We start from the raw sequence: 18,140 nt of genomic DNA on the forward strand, positions 1-18,140 counted from the left end.
TGCATTTAAGTTTAGTTTACGTTAAGTATTGCTTGAAATATCTGTATCTATGTTGCAGAACAGAAAACCTTGGGGACTGAGTTATAAAAGAGTTGGTTGTAAGGTATTACTGCTCTTCTGATTTTTGTGTTTGGATGTTAATAATAATGTAAATAAAGGTTTCTATTTAAAATCAGAAGTTGGTGACAAAGTGTATTAGCTTTCTAGTACTTTGAGGCTGACAGTTGTATCCTGGTAAGGTCATAGAAAATCTGCTACTATTGAGAAATAGCTGCAGCTGTTACTGAGGAAAGCTATGGACTAGCAAATATATACGTACTTTTTTTTTCCAGCTATCTGTAAAAGCTGAGGGAGTAATGACAGCCCCTCTGCCTGTGAGGCCAGTTTAGCAAAGCTGCATGAAACCGACTAGAATTTGTCCTTTTCAACTTAAACAGCACCAGCAGAGCTGAGAGGAGAAGCAGTAGCTTTCCTGAGCCTTTCAACAACCTACCTTTCAGAAACAACAGGTACTTCTTACAGCAGATGTTCCACTGCTCAATTTTAGCATGTGCATAAAGGGCACGGTGACTTCAAGCTTCTGACTGCTGTGCACCCCGAGCAGTAATTCTGGCCGTGCAGGATTCTGACAGTCTCATCCTCTTGTCAAATATTACAGGCTGAATGCAAAGAAAGGTAAGGGGAAATTTTTTTCATCTAACTTTTAGTATTCTTTATGCATACATACAGGTAAGGGGAGCCAGCTAATGCTTTTCCCTTGAAAGCAGCAAAAATGTTTTTCTATTGGTAAATTTAAAGTCATTATTTTTTACTTGCTTGTATTGATCCAGGCTCTCATCACATACCAGACTTTTCTTTTTTTCCTTATCATCCATAAAATCTCTAGCATGTTACAGACACAATTATGCCAGATTAAGACAGACAGTCATATTTTGCAAGAAAAATTTGGAAGTGTATTTGACTCATTCATGTGTGATGCATATACAAGATCAAACCTATTTTTACTGTATAGTACATACAAGCAAGTTTTACTACATAGGCCCATGTTGGTTCAAGCATATTTTCAAGAACGGGTGTGGTGCCAGATCTGCATCCCCTGTGAAATAAGGGAATTCCTCTTGAATGACCTACTATGCAGAGTATCAAAAGTCATTACTTTGACGTATCTTCACACTGTTGCCAGAAGTGCAAGTTTGTGTTTTGCAGAAATATACCTCTCTTTGTTAAGAGTCAAGGCCACAGTTGGTTGTTACCATGAGCTTGCCATTGCATGTGCCTCTAGAGCAGTTAGTTAGCAGACTAATGTGGAAAAAATGATAGAAGTAGCACTGCTAGTGCTGCCTGTACTACAGTGTATTTAATAACATCATTACTAAGATACTCAAATAGACTCTGTACACTGTGCTTCCTTAGTAAAATGTTGGATTTTTTTCTTTTATAAGCTTTTAAGCAATAACTTTCATTGAGAACATCTACTGTAGACTGAACTATAACTAGGTCATAAGTTATTGGTCGTGATTTTGAACTTCTCAGAGAAGCCTTTTTTAAAAAATAAGTCTAAAAATTGCACTACTAAGCAAATGGTCCTTTCTCAAACAAATTGTTTTGGTCTTGAACACACAATATAGTACTACCCACGAAAAATTTGATTTCATTAAAATGTAGGATGTACATTTACTGAAACTTCTGTACTTCTAAAACCGGATGAATTCTGAAATGTGCTATGCAACATTAAGTAACGTTTTGAGAAATGGTATGTGGGCATTCCACACTTTTATTAACAAAATTCTTCACAACCTGAAGGAAATTATTTTTAAGCAGTATGCTGATGGATATTTACATAACCCCTCCAAAAATATGACATCCTGTTAGTCAAGATTTTCTCTAATTTTCCTAGAGGTGTCAATAGGATGGACAAGTAGACATGGAACTAAAACATATCCTCAGAGGAGGAAATTTGAGAGATCACGGTATTGAGAATACTCAGTGGTGCTCACTTGAATTCCTGAATCTCTTACGAGGTTTTTTTTCCACTGTTAACTTTACCCCTGTTGGAAGCAGAAGTGTCCATGACATACTTGGCATTGAAATTTGTCTCCTTACATCCAAAGCCATAGTTGCACTGAAACACAGTTTACTACCACTGTCTTTGAGGACACTTTGCCCACCGGGATGGCAATCCTCTTTGGGATGCAGCTGTATTTCCTCTTCTGTCAATTCCTGGAACAGTTAGTGGTGTCTTCTTGAAGTAAAAAGCCTTGTGCAGCAGGTGAGGTATAATCCAAAGCAAAAAGCAGGTACAAGAGTGGATCTGAAAGAGACCTGTATTCCTGGCAGCAGGTTCCTGTAATTTCACTTCATCTATTTAATTCGCTCACCAGTGCAAACACTGTTTTGGCCTCCAAGTTCATCCAGTCCTCCAGGCTAACATTAAAATTCTTCTGAAATCATACACATTTTTGCTTCGTCTGTACACGAATTCAAGTTCTGGCCAGTTCATATCCTTGCTGAGGTCCAGCAGTTGAAGCAGTTAGCCTTCCCATCCTTCCCACAGTTGTCCTCTTTAAAATAAAACAAACATGATTTAGTGTATAATGTTTCAGAGAAGAAGTACTTGGAATATGTTTTCAATGGTTCCACACAGGGCAGAAACCTTTAAACTTTTTTTTTTTCTTTAAATTTCTATCTTATCTTTGAGGTGTGGCAAGTTGAGAACTAATAGTACTGTACTGAACTAACCTCCAGGTTTAAAAAAAAAAAAACAGGCAGCAAGCAATCCTGGATTTTAATATAATGTCAATGTCAGAATAGCCCCAAATTTCCAGATTTTTTTTTTTTGTACGAGTAGGATTGCTGTCTGCTCTAATTTGCTTGCTTTGCTCACAACTTCTGAGAGGCTGTGGTTGGATCAGTCCTCTTATTTCTGGACAGCGTGACAGAACATGAGGAAGCTGCTGCATGTTTAAGGTTAGACAAAACCAACATAATGATCTGTTAATTCTTGTAGAATTACAAGTGAGAGTCCACCTCTGCTCAAATTTGAAATTGCCTTACCCTCAATGTTCCTAGATCCCATAAAACATGCACTAACAGGTTTTGTACAGCTGTAGTCAGCATAATACTTATTGTATAATTTAGAGGGCTTGCAACTTAGCATTCCCTGAGAATAGGTGGTGTTAAAAAGGTGCTGCAGGCAAAAAGAAGTAAAGGAAGAAAATGTAAGTAAAAGCTCATGCTTCTCATGAACTGTTCCCAACTCACAGTGACTTAGAAGATGATGGTCTCTTCACATCTGGCCACTTTCGACGCTGAAACTGCCTAATTTTCAAGCAGTAAAAGGAGAAAAAAGTTAACCATCACCAAGAAATCCACCAGCACTACAGTCAGAAAGATGAGGAAAGTGAAGAGTTTAGCATGAATTTTGGCTGCAAATATTAGAAGAACATGCTGTAACACTCCAACAGAAGTAGCTTCAGTGTTTTAAGCTGACAGAAAAACTGCAAATGCAATTTTAGATGGTTCCCAATCCTGGATTCCTGACTCTTTAGCATGAAGGTGGTATGTAGGAACAATCATTTAACTGTATGTATCTTAAAATCTGTACCTGTACTGCTCGTAGCTTCCATCTTTGAGTCCTAGATGAAAATAAATTAACATGTTATTAACTATAGCCTGCAACAGGTAAGATAGAGGTTAAAGCTCAATTTAAAGAAGAACATAAGAATATTAACATGTTCATTAGTACTCTTATTTTTAATATTTAATCCCTTATTCTAAGAAAAATAGGTTGTAAATTGAGATGATAGGTAAATTTGAAACTTTTCTGTAAATGTAATGCAGTGGTTATTTAAATGCTGAGACCTGTTATTTCAAACATGCAGCCCTAGCTGATACATGTACTAAATAAGACATGAAATAACATTGGATTTCTGTGGACTTACTTAGGCTGACAATGCTGTTCTTTGGAGTGACTTTGGAGTTCTTTGGAGTTTAAGCTCTAATGGCTGCACATTTATTTATTTTTAATTGCATTTCTTAAGTCATCTTAATTGCACTAAGAGGTAGACAAGATATGCAGTTTAAAAAACAGAACGCAATTACCTGCACTTTTCATCTTGCTGCTAAACTTAAAAAATAACAACAACAACAGAGTATAAGCCAGATGATTTCTTTGTAGACCCAGGAAAGATTTCAGGAATAAGAAATGATGAGACTAGAAAAAGAATACTCATTTCCTTCTTTGTGAAATATAAAGGCATAGTTAGAAGAGCACATCTTTTGGTAGCATAATGCATTCCTCAGTGCCTCTCTTCCTAGATCTGCTATTATTTTAAACCCTGCACTAACACAGGGGAAATCTGACCAGCTTAGGTATTCTTCTGCATTCTGAGGTTAAAGCTAAGCCACTTTTTAACAAGGCTGCCTGGACTGTATTGTCTCTAAAATAAATATTTATAAAAATTATGTCTCCATACGGAATGCTGAAACTCAGCTGCTGGACTGATTGCCCAGAGATTGTGCAGTCTCTGTCCTTGGAGGTTTTCAAGATCCAAATGCATAGAGCCACGACTTAACACGGTCTGACCTCAGAGCTGACCCTGCAGTGAACACAAGGTCGCACTAGCTGAACTCCAGAAATCCCTTCCAACTTTGGTTATCCCATGAGCCTGCAAACTTGAAGCAGCTATTAGGTATTCTTTCACTCATGTCATTAGTTTTGTTCTTTCCTCCTCTCTTCTCCCTGCATTTCAGCAGCTGCATAGTTCAGTATTCAAGTACACCTTTTGAGTTTCTGGACCTGATACATAACACAAATTGAACAAACCATACAAAAGTGTGTTCATGCAGTCATGTTCAACAAAACATGAGTAGCATAAATACATTCTAAAATCCTTCCGATTTATGAAAATTTCATGCGGTTAAGCAGGAGATTCATTTATTTGGCTGATCTCTGAGCATAACAGGAGAAGCACTTACCCAGATCTATGTTCCTAGTTCTTGGGTTGCACTGTTTGTACCCTCTGCAGCTTCTTAGTTCCATGAGCTGGACGTGCAGTTGATTGAGAACATCCCTATCTAGCGTATTCACTGCATTGATGAGCTGCAATACATGGGGTTCTTGTTAGAGAACAGGTACTGCTTTGTAGTTCAGTAGCCTCCATACATGGAACATATGTCATTTGTTTCCAGCAGGAAAGAAGCTAGATCATATTACATGAGTTGATGCGTAGTATCTTGCACCAATACTGTTCTATTTCAGCACATCATCAGTGAAGAACACTCATACATTTCCAGAGCCATACTATGATGAGGTACCTGATACGGGTCAGTATTGAGATCAAAATACTCCAAGAATCCAGTAGCAAATTCACAGAAGAGGAAGTTGTGGGTCTCGTTGATTGTCCTCAAACACCAGTATGTGTTGTTGTTGGCACTGGTACAAGCACAGAAAGGACCCACTGCAAATGAAAACACAAAGACATAAGCTACATGTTGCCAGCTTTAAGCACTGCTTATTTTAGTACTTTTTTGTTTATGGCACTGCTTTATTCACAGGCAGTTACTCTGTCATTCTTGAATTCTAAAGCAGAGAACGCCTCCCACCATCAGCTTCTTGTTCTATGCATACCTAGCTTTCAGAATACAACTAATTTGAGTGTCTGGCTATTTGTTTTCCCTGTCCTCACTGGCTGGGATAAATTCCAGCTGCTGAGATAACAACACTGTACTGTATATGTACTGTCTCATTCATGCAATAGTTGTAGGTATTCAAACACAGTTACTGGGTTTTCTGGTTGCTGTTTTTTCCCCCTTGCCAACACAGATCATTTAGTAGGAGGAAAACTGTGTGCCTCTGATGTGAGTAACTCCCAGACTCCTAACTCATCCAGTCAGATGTATCCTTACGTGTCCACAGGGGCGCGGTTTGCCAGTGCTGGTTGTCATGGGTGAAGCAGGTCAGGCCAGGCATGCTGCACGTGTCATTGTTTTTGATTCTCTTCAGCAGTTTGCGCAGTTTCTTCTTTCGTCTTTGCTCTCGAAGCAGCCACAGCCTGTCTTTCTCCTGTAGGGCTTTCCTGCACACATGAAACATTAGGGTCATGCTGACTCTGTTATACTTGAACACACCTAAAAAAAAAATGAAGCAGCTAATAAAATGAGCTGCTTTAAGGAAAGAAAGAACTGCTGTTTTCTTAAATGAATGGCTTCTCTTCCCAATGGCTCTGGAAATTATTCCTTGCAATTCCACGATACTGGGAAAAAAATGTAGCCTAAGGGGTTTAACGGGTTTGCCTGAAGTCTCTGATGTGCATTTAGAAACATTCTACCATGGGCTTGGTTCCCTTCCCAGATACCTGTACTCTTCTTAGCATAGGATAAATGAAGTATCACTTCTGCTTAGTTTTGGCTTGTTGAACAGACCAAATGTTACTGTCTCGCATTTTTTCTGTTTCAAAGGAGAAAACCTTCACTTACTTGAAAGGGTGAAGATTAGATCCTTTGTGCCTCAGTTTGCTTTTGTGTTTTGAATGGTAACTGGAAAATAAAAAAACATTGTTGATAAACAACAGGAGGACCGATCCTGTTCATGCTACACTTTCACTTTAAATCAAAGCAGATTTAAGATGGTGTCACTTCTCCCTTCTATTTATTAACAGGAATATGTGGTGAATACAAGACAGCCATGCTGGACTGGATCAAGCATTTTCTGTCTCTTTTCCTTACATTATTTGTGCACTGTGACACCTGGTGGCCCACTACTGAATTGCAGTACGTGTCCACAGAAAGAGGAAAGCAAGTTTTCAGAAAATGGGCTGCAGAGCTTAAGATACTGATCTCTAGTATCTAACGGAAGCAACTTCAGTTGCTTGCACACCTAATTGGTTTAAAAGCATTTTATGTGATCTTCTGTATCATTGTCACTTGTCACAAAAGCAACTGAATTTCTGCTGGCAGAGGGTGGGCCCTGTACCAGGGACAGCTGCAGAAAGCATTAGGCAACAGTACAGGAGGCAACTTAGCAAAACAGATTCTAACCCCTCCTGTGAAGGCATGGATCAGCTACACTTGCACAGTACAGATAACTACTCAGAAGTACACAAGAAATACCTTATCTTATTACAGTCACACTCCTCGGGTCTCTTCTTCTTCAGATGTCCTCTCACCTCCCTCAGGTTTTTTATTTTATTTTGCAAAGTTTCAATCTAAAAAATGGAAAACACAGGTTAAATAAAAATACAGCATGTTAATTTTATTCTAATCCTTTCAAACTCAATGCCACCAAATGCTTCTGTTTCCCCACCTCCCATTTTCAGATTATCTACATTTCTGAAAGCAAACTGCAGCCAGGAGGAATCTTTTCTGGTTACAATTCACCTGCAGACAGAAGGTGAAAGCACAACATGGCACTGGAGGGAGAAGGGACTGCCATACAGTCTCAGGATACAGGTGATCCACTGTGATTTTCCCTCTTCAGGTCGTCAGCACATTTGCAAAGGAGAAAGGTTACCCGGCCTGCTACAAACCTGAGCAGGGGATGGGGAGTGCTGTAGGTCCCCTCTTCAGACAGTCTGGAAAAGTATCAAATCTCCATCATTTCACACAGCAATGGCAATGGCTGGCCACACAGCACGGGCACTAGCAGTTAATTTAATTGTACCACCCACATGGTTTATTTTTAACCACCTAATTCTTCAGTAAGTGAAACTCCTGCTTTTGTTCACCCAGCTCTCACACAGCACAGCCTGATTCCATGCAGGCAGGTATTACAGGCTTCTGCTTCAATTCCTCATACAACAGAAAAAAGAAGTTCTCCAGTGTGAGAAATGAAGTCACGGCAAAACTACCATCAGACATCAGAGACCATAAATCTGATGGGAGTACATAACTGACTGCAGAAGCACAGACAGATGACAGAGAGGTCAGGAAAAACAGACAAAGAATGCAGCCCTGTGATCCTAAATCAGAAACACAACCGGACCGAAGTGATCTCATCTTCTTTGGCACTCTAACCTATGCTCAGGCCCTTAGCTTACAGTTTCTAAACAACTAAAAAAGAACTGGAAGATCATGGTGATACTGAGATGCCTTTTTCTAATTCTAGCAGAGCTAGTAAGATTTTCAGAATTTATTTCCCTTAGTATATGTCAGTAGGTACCACAGAAAGGGGCCAGCAAGTTCTTAAGTAGGACTGCTGAGAATTTATGTGATTTGGTAAGAGATTACAGCAGGCCCCACTTGTGTTAACTTAATTACCTATGGCATCTCTATTTGGAAATCAGCCACTAAGTTCAAAAGGTTCCAGGGAGGGACAAAGACACCCAGAGGCAGACAGACACACACAGCACGATCCTATCAGCCCACAGACCAGGCTAAAATCACACACTGAAAATGCGCGACCGACAGCATCACTGACCTCGTGGTCGATATGAAGTTTGTGGTCCTTCCAAGCTTGCAGTGACCTGTACAGATCAGTGTCACACTGAACGGTGTCGTTCTCCAGGATGTAGCACCTGGCCGTGGAGAAACAGTGTTTACTACAGCAGATAAATGCACAGTGCAGACAGCTGGTTTTAATTACACAGCTCCAGGACAGATGAGAAGTCGGATTGGAAATGACATGCAGAATTCAAAATAATGTTCATTCAAGAGAATAGGAGAATATCTTACAAGGCAGGAAAGAAGTTTGGGTTGGAGTTGCCATGGAAATTTTTGAGAAGGAAAAAAGAATAATCAAAAAATATTCCTATCAAGTAGAACCTGTTGACTGCTTCATTTCTAAATGTAAATTGTGCTGCACAGAATTCTTGTTTATTCATTAGGCTGTCAACGTAACTCATCTCTACTTACTAGGAAGTACAGAAAGCATTACTCAGAAGCAATTTCCCTATGCATAATTCAGCAGTACAGGGATAGGAACAAGGAAAACGTGCTTCTTTGTAAGACTTACTATAATACTGCAAAGGAAAAAAAAATGATTTTCTACAAAAGGAATAAACTTTTTCAAATAACCTCCCTGACTTCAAAGGCAAAATACCATCTGACAGTGCTGAGGACTTACATTTCAGTAATTTCTAGTACAGTCCTGGTTTTAAGATTTAGGGGGGAAAAAAAGGCAAAACACTTGACAGGTGTACTTGGTTAGATTATTAGGGAATAACAAATACCACACCCTTAACCCTGATTGCTTATTTAAGTTGAAGCTCAAGTTTCTTCAATATTCCTTTATTTTCTTTAAAGCACTTCACACATGTTGTCCCACTGCCTTCTTTTCTGCAAGTGTTTCTGGGCACCCCTCAGGAGTTACATAGAATTTCCTTGCCAGCTCCTTTCATGGATTTGGGATTCACCCAGCAAGGCAGCAAAGAATTGACTCAACAGGTTCCAAAAGAAAAAACACAAACAGTGTCTTATAAATCCTGCGTATTCAAAAAAGCTGAGGACTCTGCTGATGTCAGCCCAGCTATGTTTCCTTATATCAACAAGTCTCTTAAAACTTTGTAAACTGAAGTCAAATGGAAACCACATATTTCAACAGCTAACTTGCTCACACAGATTTATGCAAGTTAGTCATCACAGAATTTAATTCACATCATCAGTAGTCACTGATGGATTTTCTCATAATTCAGAAGCAGAAATGGTAATTCAACTAAGCACAGTTGGAGATGCATCACCAACCCCTAGATCTGCAAACTGAAAAACAGACTGTTAGCTAATAGAGTGTCTTTAAAACCCAGATAATTCCATAGGCTCTATTCAACGTCCCATTTCCCAAGGCTCATGGTTCACCCAACTTCATCAGTAATACAGATTTTCCTTTCCTAGCACTGGGCACAGGAAGCTCTGAGAAGCTGCTGCTACCCTCAGGACTGATTTTGTATTTGAAATACAAAGCAATCAATGATAGGAAACTATGACCAGGTATCCCGAAGGGGCACAGTATGCTTATCAAAAGTTAATACATCCACTTATTTAAAGCAACCACTGAAGGAGCAAAAGCATATAGAAATATAGCACATGCGCTCACCTGTGTGTCACTTTTATCAGGTTTGGGGCTGCGTACTCTGCAATGCCTCCAGTGCCACTGTACTCAGCCATGTCTTTGTCTTCCTCCTCGCGAAGAACAGCCCTCTGCATCTTGTGTCGCTTGGTGATGTTTCTTGGTAAGACAGGTTGGTATCCATCCTCTAAACCCAAGTTAAAAACAGCCCCGTTCAGCTCAACGGATACAGAGCGGGTAGAGCGATTCCGGGCATAGCTTGGTTTGTATTCTGCATGGAGAAAGAAGTAAGAGGATTAAGAGGGGAAGAAACAGCCTGGTACAATTTGGTCTTCTGTGGTTCTTGGAAAAAAATCTGCCTATATTTTGACATTGGAATTAACCTGCTGACAAATGCTGTTTGTTGCAGCTTTCCTCTGGGTGCCACCTCACCACCTTTTGCACGGATTGATGGGTTTTCTTAAAGCAGGAGAGAGGCAGATATAATGCACAAGGATGGCAGAGGGAAAAGAATATGCATCTCGCCATCACTTTCTGAGCTCGTTCAAAGAAACTCTGCTCTTCCCCCCAGAAGTCGCTAGATGGCAGTAAGACCTTAAGAACTCATCATGACTGCGGGTCTCAGGTCAGCCTCCCGTTAACTACTGCAAAATGCTTCAGTGCCAGAATTCTTGCAGCACTTCCCAGGTTGTTGTCCCACGTTTCAGCAGGAAGAATTCCCTGTGTCAGCCTGAGCCTTTTCTCCATTCCATTCTCTTTCTTCAAGATAAGATTCTTGATTTTCATTGGAGGGATTAATATCTGAATGTCTACCTCTATCAGCATCTCATTCTTTTATTTGCAATTATTTTCCTCGTGTACAGACCAGACAGCAAATTTCCATGCTAAACACCACACTCCTGTGCTATGCACTCCCTCAGGCTTTGCTTCTGTGTTTGCAGCAAAAAGAAACATTTGCTATGAATTGACATTGCACAGTATGAGATTCCCCCGATCTTTTTTTGCCTTTTACTGCTTTCCAAAACTCTCTGTCCTGGCCCAAATGCCCCAGAGTTGCTATTTGTTTGGTCTGCAATGGCATGAATATATGGAGTCTAATCCACATCTGTATTTCTATGCAGGCCACATCTGGCTGTGTTTCCTGCTCGTTGCAAGTGACCCCTCACGCCACTCATTTCATTACTCATTAGATTAAATTAAGCAGAATCATCTCTCTCCTTGAGAAAAAAGCCCATGAAGGTACCAGAGCCTCTTGTCTTCTCCCTACCCAGTGCCTGACTCTGTGCTCTGTATTCATGGTTTGGAATCATCTGAGATGTTACTGGAAGCAAGTACTGGTTCCTCTGGTCACCTCCCCTTTACACAAAGCTGGAGCACAGCACACCTCGGCAGAACAGAAGTGACTCTTTCTTCTGCAATCTGGTAAGGGGAAAACTCAAGCAACGTGCCCAATGAGAAGAGCAGCATTTCCTGTAATCCCAAACTCCATAGAAGAGACAGTTTCAAGGACAGACTTCCCAGCAAAACAAGAAGACAAAAAAAGAATGGAAGGTAGAACAACCAAAACTGACAAAAGCAATATTTATATTTGGCACATACACAGATTAACTTCGCTCAAGATGCCTTGCATGAAATCCAGATGGATCACATGGTCTCAATGGCCATTTTGTAGACATGGAAAGAGAAAAAACCATCTCCTCCCACCTGTAACTACAGTCCAGCTCTGAACACTTGTTAGTACCACACACACGAAGTAGAACACCAGCTGGACTGCCTGGTTCAGCACATTTTCCACCTGTAGTTACAGTTTACAGCTGACAGCGAGCGAGGTGAGTCACAGCTGGAGGGAAAAATAAACAAATAACCACCAAAACCAAAATATCAGCTCTATTCCGGGCACCCATTCAGGAAATGCTTGAATAAACAAGAAAGTAACTCCTATCTTTTCAGAAGTAGGAGGAAGTTCCAAAAAGCTACACCCTAACAATTACATTCAAAGCATAAACTCCCATTTCTTTGATTGTTCCCTCATTTCATCTTGTTAAGCTCTTCCAACCAACAATTTACCTTCCTTCCAAGTCTAATAAACCAATCCAGCACGTTGGCCCTGAGCAGGTGCTGCAGGGAGCTGTTGTCTGCACATGCCCCTGAAGGACTGGGAGCCGCTTCCTCCTGCCCTGCAGCCAGTCCTGACCCAGCTGCACCAAGAACAAATTGCTCTGCAGTGAGACAGCTCCTCACAGGCTCGCTGCCTCGTTACCACACGACAGCCACAGCGTCGACTCAATGCTGCCATTGGTACCAAACTCCATCATTTTCAAAGTAGTTAAAATATTTAGTAAGATCCACATTCATCTGTGCTGTGCCCCTGCAAGCAGAGCTACCAACCTCTAACCACTTAATCTTCCCCCAGGGTTACGCTTTACCCTACATTTAACTGTGCACACAACTCACAAAGAAAGTAGATCTAAGTCTGTTAAATATTTGGCCCAATGTGCCTATGACCCTCTTTCAAATTATTGATGTTTGGTCTCACTAAGCTGCTCTCAGTGCCACGCTCACCCTGCCCTGCCTTCCTGGGTCACTTGACAAACATACCTGTGTTCGTCCTAGCCTGAAGGGACGTGCTCTGTTCTGGCCCAGACTTCCCCAGACAATCCAGGGACTCAAGCACCCTTGATTTTCTACAGCTAATTCTTGGTCGCATCTCAGGTTTCAGCACTACCTGGTGAAAACGTGAACGGCAGTGTCTGAATTTATTGTTCAACTGAATGAAGTGAGGTTATGCTGTATTATCAGCCTTTAGGTTTGCATTTAACTCTCCCCAAAACCTCACCACTCGAGCCTTATTACTTATTTTGCAGCTGCCAAATTCATGATTTAATGCTGACATCATTTGGAAATGATCTGAGGGATGGTTAAGAAAACTGTGAGCAACTGTAACTCCCGAAAGGCACCTTCTCCAAAGCAGGAACACAACTGCTCAGCAGGAAAGTGAGCAGCAGACAGAAAGTTCCAGGGCTTCCCTTTTACCATTTATTCTATGTAGATGTTTTGCATCTGGTGTATGAAAATACTGTCACCAGCACAGTGACAGTGGAATAAGGCAGTATGTGAAAATTCTGCAAGAACTCTGCATTGAAACAATGGGCCATGAGGAAAAAATCCTGCACTGGGCACGCAGGTTCCTGCTTTATATTCTCAGTTATGTCTATGTATTTTCACAAAATTCTGCACAGACTTTTTTCTTTGATAAATTCAAAGTAAAATCAGGCATTTGGACTCAAATCTCTGAGTACATCTCAAGTGTCCAGAAACATGGACAAAGACACAGCAGTGGCTTCACTTGATCATTAACTAGGGGTTTCTATAAATCTTACTCGGAATCTGTGTTCTTGGATATCTCAAAGAGGGACAAAAATTAAACCAAACAACCTCCAAAAGCTTTCTTACATTCAGTTTCTCAAAACTGTCATAAAAATTGTTTCAAACGCATTAAAAGTAATGGCTGTTCAGGTGTTCAGGTACTTGTAAGAAAGAAAGTCATTTTGCTGTCGTATTGAGACTACCTCAAAACAAAACAAATTACATGAAAATAGGAATAAAAATGCACTGGCTTCTTTGTACACACTGCACAAATTTGTGTGGCCTATCATCCTTCCTCTCCTTTAATGTGATGACTTGTTCATCACAGGAGAAGGAGGCGAAATCTACAGCAAGAAAAAACAAACATTTGGCTATTTGTTGTCTATTAAGAGCTCACTGTTACTTTCAGCTTCCTTCCCATCACAAAGCTTTATTTCATCACTTTATAAAAATAATAGCACAGCCAAGAGAACAACACTGCTGTGCAAAACACATCAAAGCTGTGTAGGTGAGCTGTGTAACTGTCCCAAACAGCATGTCCATGGCATGGCCCTGTTTTGCAATTAATGTGCTCCATTCAGAGTACTCCATGCCTGCTGCACATTACGGTGCACAGGACCACAGGCCATGCATACACTACAAATTCATTTTATCAGAACGTTTGGTGCTCTGGCCCCTCACTCAGCAGTTTAATCCATTCTTCCAGACCGCACATCCATCATGCATTGCTGGTTTGTATCTTTCCAAAAAACAATCCTTGTATTGTTATGAGTTTGCAACAGTCTTGTTGCACCCAGAAGCAGGGCATCCAAGTTAGTCTTCTGCAGCCAACGTAGATTAGAACATAACAAATTCACCTCTAGTGTTCACAATAGGATGCTTTCAAAACTACACTACTGCTATGAACTAAGCCACTGACATGGGCACAACCTGAGATTTCCTTTTTCTGTTTAGTTACTGTTCAGTTTCATGGTTAGCACTTGCTGGCATTCAGGTAATATTGCAGTATAACCCCTTGCACTCATCAAATTCAGAACAGCAGACTCCAAAGATGCCCTCAGAACTCAGCACAGACTGCACTTTATCCCAAGCCTCATGAAACAGGTCATAAAAATCCAAATGCACACCACCAGTATTCAAGTTGTCATTTGCAATCCAGCGAGCCAGCTTTCTAAGTAAGCACAGAAAAATGTTGGTATGTTAACTTGTATTGCTTTGTGGTCATTTGTTTTCAGTGTCATTTGTTAGATTAAGCAGACGTGAAAGAACAGCCAACACCAAACCCAAGAATCTGTGTCAACAGGCCCATGCCAACCTCCTCTGTTGTACGGCACACCCTGGATGTGGGCAGGAGTTTGTGCCTTATGGTTCAATGAGAAAAGTGAGATGAATGGGACAGTGAAAGCACTAAGCAGAACATACTGAGAAAGTGTTCTGATCCCACCGCTAAAGCCATCTTTGCAACCCTGAAGTTGTGCCTCGATCTCCTTAATCCATGAACTAAAGGTAATTATACACTTAACCACCTCTCCAAGACGTTGCGAAAATTGGTTAATGTTTAGTAAGCACAACGCAGATAAAAAGCACTTAGGTAAGTGTCAAGTATTATCAGATAGCATGATGTTGCCCTCACTTAAATTGTTTTCCTCTTCCCATTTAAGCATCTTCGATCTGCTGTTATTTGACTCCCTGTGACTGAACTTCCTTTTCTGTGTCTTAGGAAAAAAAAGTTAATTGAACAGCAAGTTCTGGTGTTATTTAAAGATTATCTGCTGTGCCACATGTTTAAACTGCAAGTGTTGTTGAGTAATTTCATCCTGGAACCAATAATTTTTTTTCAACTAAAAATTAGCTTAGTAGGTACTAATCAGCTTGCTAGGCAAATATAATAGAAGAAAATCAATTTAAACTCTCTGAAGCTCGTGCCATGTCATTATACAGAAAGACTAATCTGCTAAATAATTAAGGCTCTGTATTTGCGGAGTGAGACGAAAGAAACGTTACAAGTGAATGGTAATCTGTGCTGCCATTTGCCTCTTTAATCTATAATTAGACTAGGTACTTCAAATATAGATGTTAGTCTGACTAAGGTTTAAAACAGAGCCAGTGGAATGGACTTTCTGAAGAAGCGCCTGATCCGTGCCAAGGAGACTAGAATCAGAGACATCCCCTTTGGATGTGATCTCTGGTTAAAAGTCAGCTCTGCTGACAGCACAAGGAAGGGATGTTAGAAGCAGCTTCTGTAACAAAGCACACAAATCCTTATTAAATATAAATTACTGCAGTAACAGCCCCAAGCACTGCAGCATATTGAGGATTGGTGTACTTGCTGCTCTCAAGGCCTACGTAAGGATGAGCTCCTCACCACTTCAGGTTGTGTAATGCATTTCCTGCTTCTGAAAGAAATAAACACAGCACCCTGTTTTGAAACATACTCCTCTTCCTATAGACTGAGACATTTTCAAATCTGAAACACACTGCTTCATACTGAGATACGCAGCAAATATGCTTGTCTTCAATGACATCCGTAGAAATCAACGTCCGTGAAAATCGGGACAACTGGGAGTGTTTGTGAACATTTATAGTTTTGTGAGGCAGAGAAAGAAAATACAGTGAGCTCACTTACTCTTCTTGGAGAAGAGCTTCTTCCTCCGTCCTGTGTGGCTCAGCTTGTATTCATTCTCTTCACAATTGCAGTCTTCACTATTCCTGCTGTAGTACTTGGGCAAAAGATTGGAAGTGCCTTTGTTGTTGCCTGCCAAGTTCATCATTCCCTTGCACTTGTGCAATTTGAGCTTCCCACTGGCATCTTCCACACACTGCCATTTCTGGAAGGAAGATGTGGTTATTAAAAGATTGTTTCAACTCTGCATTGTCTAATTGTTCCAGCAACCTGTCAGAGTTACATGGTATGGAAGACTCATCCCCTATTAGCAAAACAGATTTCTTGTAATCGTACATTTTAAAACCAAAAAGAGAACTTTTCTGGAACACACTTTGTGTGTCTCTGATTTTGTTTCCTGGAGACAGAGCAATGGGAATTTCTTAACAAATCTGATGCTACAGCTAAACACAGGGAGGTGTCAGTTGAAAAGCCGTATTTCCCCAATTATGCTTCTCTAACAAGGAAGCCCAAGTCATATTATCCATATGTTTGAGAAGAATTCTTGCATATCTGCAAGTTTGCTTGACAGGTTGGCAGGAATCTATACCATTATCAAGCTATTAGAATTTAGCACCAGCTCCAGACCTGTGTACAATTCAGATCCATCCCATACTACTCTACAAAAGAAAGAACCTTTCCTGTAAGCCTCCTTACAGCATTTATACTACTAATCTTTCAACACCCTTGGGCTTGATCAGCAATGGTGAGCTGCACTGGATGCCTCTACAGTGATATTCCCCTCCCTTTTCCACGAAAACTGGAGAAAATCTAATCTCTAATCTAATCTGATTCCTTTTGTTACTCAAAACCTGAAGCAAAGTGGTTATAGATCCCTTTGTGCTGCTGTCAGAGCTGTGCCAAGGGCAAGGGAATTTAGCCACCTTTAATCTGGCAAAGAGTTTTACCTTTATTCATCAACATTCTACTAGCTACACAGCTAGGATTTGAGATACATTTATATATATATTTATTTATTATTATTATTTTTAAATCACATTGCAGTTATTATTGTGTTGAAGAGAGTTTTGGAAACACCACAGCTTTCTGCAGAGCCCTGAGAAGTGTTTCTCTTTTTTTCCTATTATAAAATCCTAAGCTGTGACCTCCAGGACTCACTGGAATATTGAGATTTTTTCCAAATAAAAGAACAGAATGAAAAACAGCAACAGCTCCCAAGAGAGATGACATTTTACAGCAGCCCACAGCTCTATGAGGGAGATTCAGTCACTTCATTTCCCACAGAGAGGTGTGCCCAGGCTTGGGGAACAAAGCCTTCCTTTTTGCATTGAAATTCACTGCATTGTTTGCATGACAGCTAAGTAAGAAAACAGTATCTTTGCTGTGCTTTCATTATAGAGAACTTTATGGGAGTCAGAAGTGAAATGCCCAGTTACACTGGATTTATCTACATTCTAAAGAGATTCTCATTTAAAAGAGGCTTATGGTATGTCCACTCATTTCCTTAGAAAACTGGATGTCAGGTCCCCTGAGCTATAATTCTTAGCAGCAGACATCATGTCCAAACTCCTGTATGATCCAAGCCTTGCAGGGATGCAGACAAACCTGTCGTAACTTTCAGCACAAGGAATCATAGGAAATTGATGTGACACTGGTGATCAAACGTTTCAATCCGACATCTTTGCATGAGTGTCTTTATCTGTAAAGCAGGATACACTTACCTAGCTGGAGTGCAGAACTAAAATCTGAAGAATAAATTGCTGAATCTTTTACATTTGTTTTATAAAAGCCTGACACTGATTGATGCACAGACTGAGGTTGAAGTAAAAGTTACTTTACTATAATGATAAACTTTCCAATTAAAAAAATGTAAAATGAGACATTGAAATGTTTGTTGCTGTGCCCCATTACAAATCATCTGAATCTTATTTTTGAAAATACACGAACAAACTGCATTTTCTGCTCAGCAGAGCTCTATGCTGAAGGTGTCTGATACACAAAAACGAAGATTCAACAGAGAGAAAGTTACATGCCACAATGGGAGCTACAGTAAATAAGTGCTGTGATGTGTAACCCAAAAATATTTATAGTCTCCTGTCAAGAAAGCAATGCTTATGTTTCCCCTTCAGGTTAACTGGAAGAATCCATTTT

The 18,140-nt window shown here is 40.3% G+C and overlaps 1 protein-coding gene across 1 annotated transcript in view; it reads right to left on the reverse strand.

The window, feature by feature from the left end:
* Nucleotides 1-2,530: 2,530 nt before the first annotated feature.
* Nucleotides 2,531-18,140, reverse strand: part of SULF2 (sulfatase 2) — a gene marked incomplete at its 3' end in the record, with an annotated part of 52,990 nt that continues 37,380 nt past the window's right edge. Inside the window, exons 10-20 of the mRNA XM_079543552.1 lie at nucleotides 15,993-16,194; nucleotides 10,028-10,271; nucleotides 8,417-8,513; nucleotides 7,111-7,205; nucleotides 6,478-6,537; nucleotides 5,908-6,077; nucleotides 5,317-5,459; nucleotides 4,978-5,101; nucleotides 3,605-3,635; nucleotides 3,262-3,318; nucleotides 2,531-2,561 (exon numbers count right to left, since the gene is read on the reverse strand). Coding sequence (XP_079399678.1) covers nucleotides 2,531-2,561; nucleotides 3,262-3,318; nucleotides 3,605-3,635; nucleotides 4,978-5,101; nucleotides 5,317-5,459; nucleotides 5,908-6,077; nucleotides 6,478-6,537; nucleotides 7,111-7,205; nucleotides 8,417-8,513; nucleotides 10,028-10,271; nucleotides 15,993-16,194 — 1,254 coding nt within the window. The remainder of the gene's footprint in view (nucleotides 2,562-3,261; nucleotides 3,319-3,604; nucleotides 3,636-4,977; nucleotides 5,102-5,316; nucleotides 5,460-5,907; nucleotides 6,078-6,477; nucleotides 6,538-7,110; nucleotides 7,206-8,416; nucleotides 8,514-10,027; nucleotides 10,272-15,992; nucleotides 16,195-18,140) is intronic.

The sequence above is a fragment of the Tetrao urogallus genome (genome assembly GCF_951394365.1).
Source record: "Tetrao urogallus genome assembly, chromosome: 16".
Lineage (NCBI taxonomy): Eukaryota > Metazoa > Chordata > Aves > Galliformes > Phasianidae > Tetrao > Tetrao urogallus.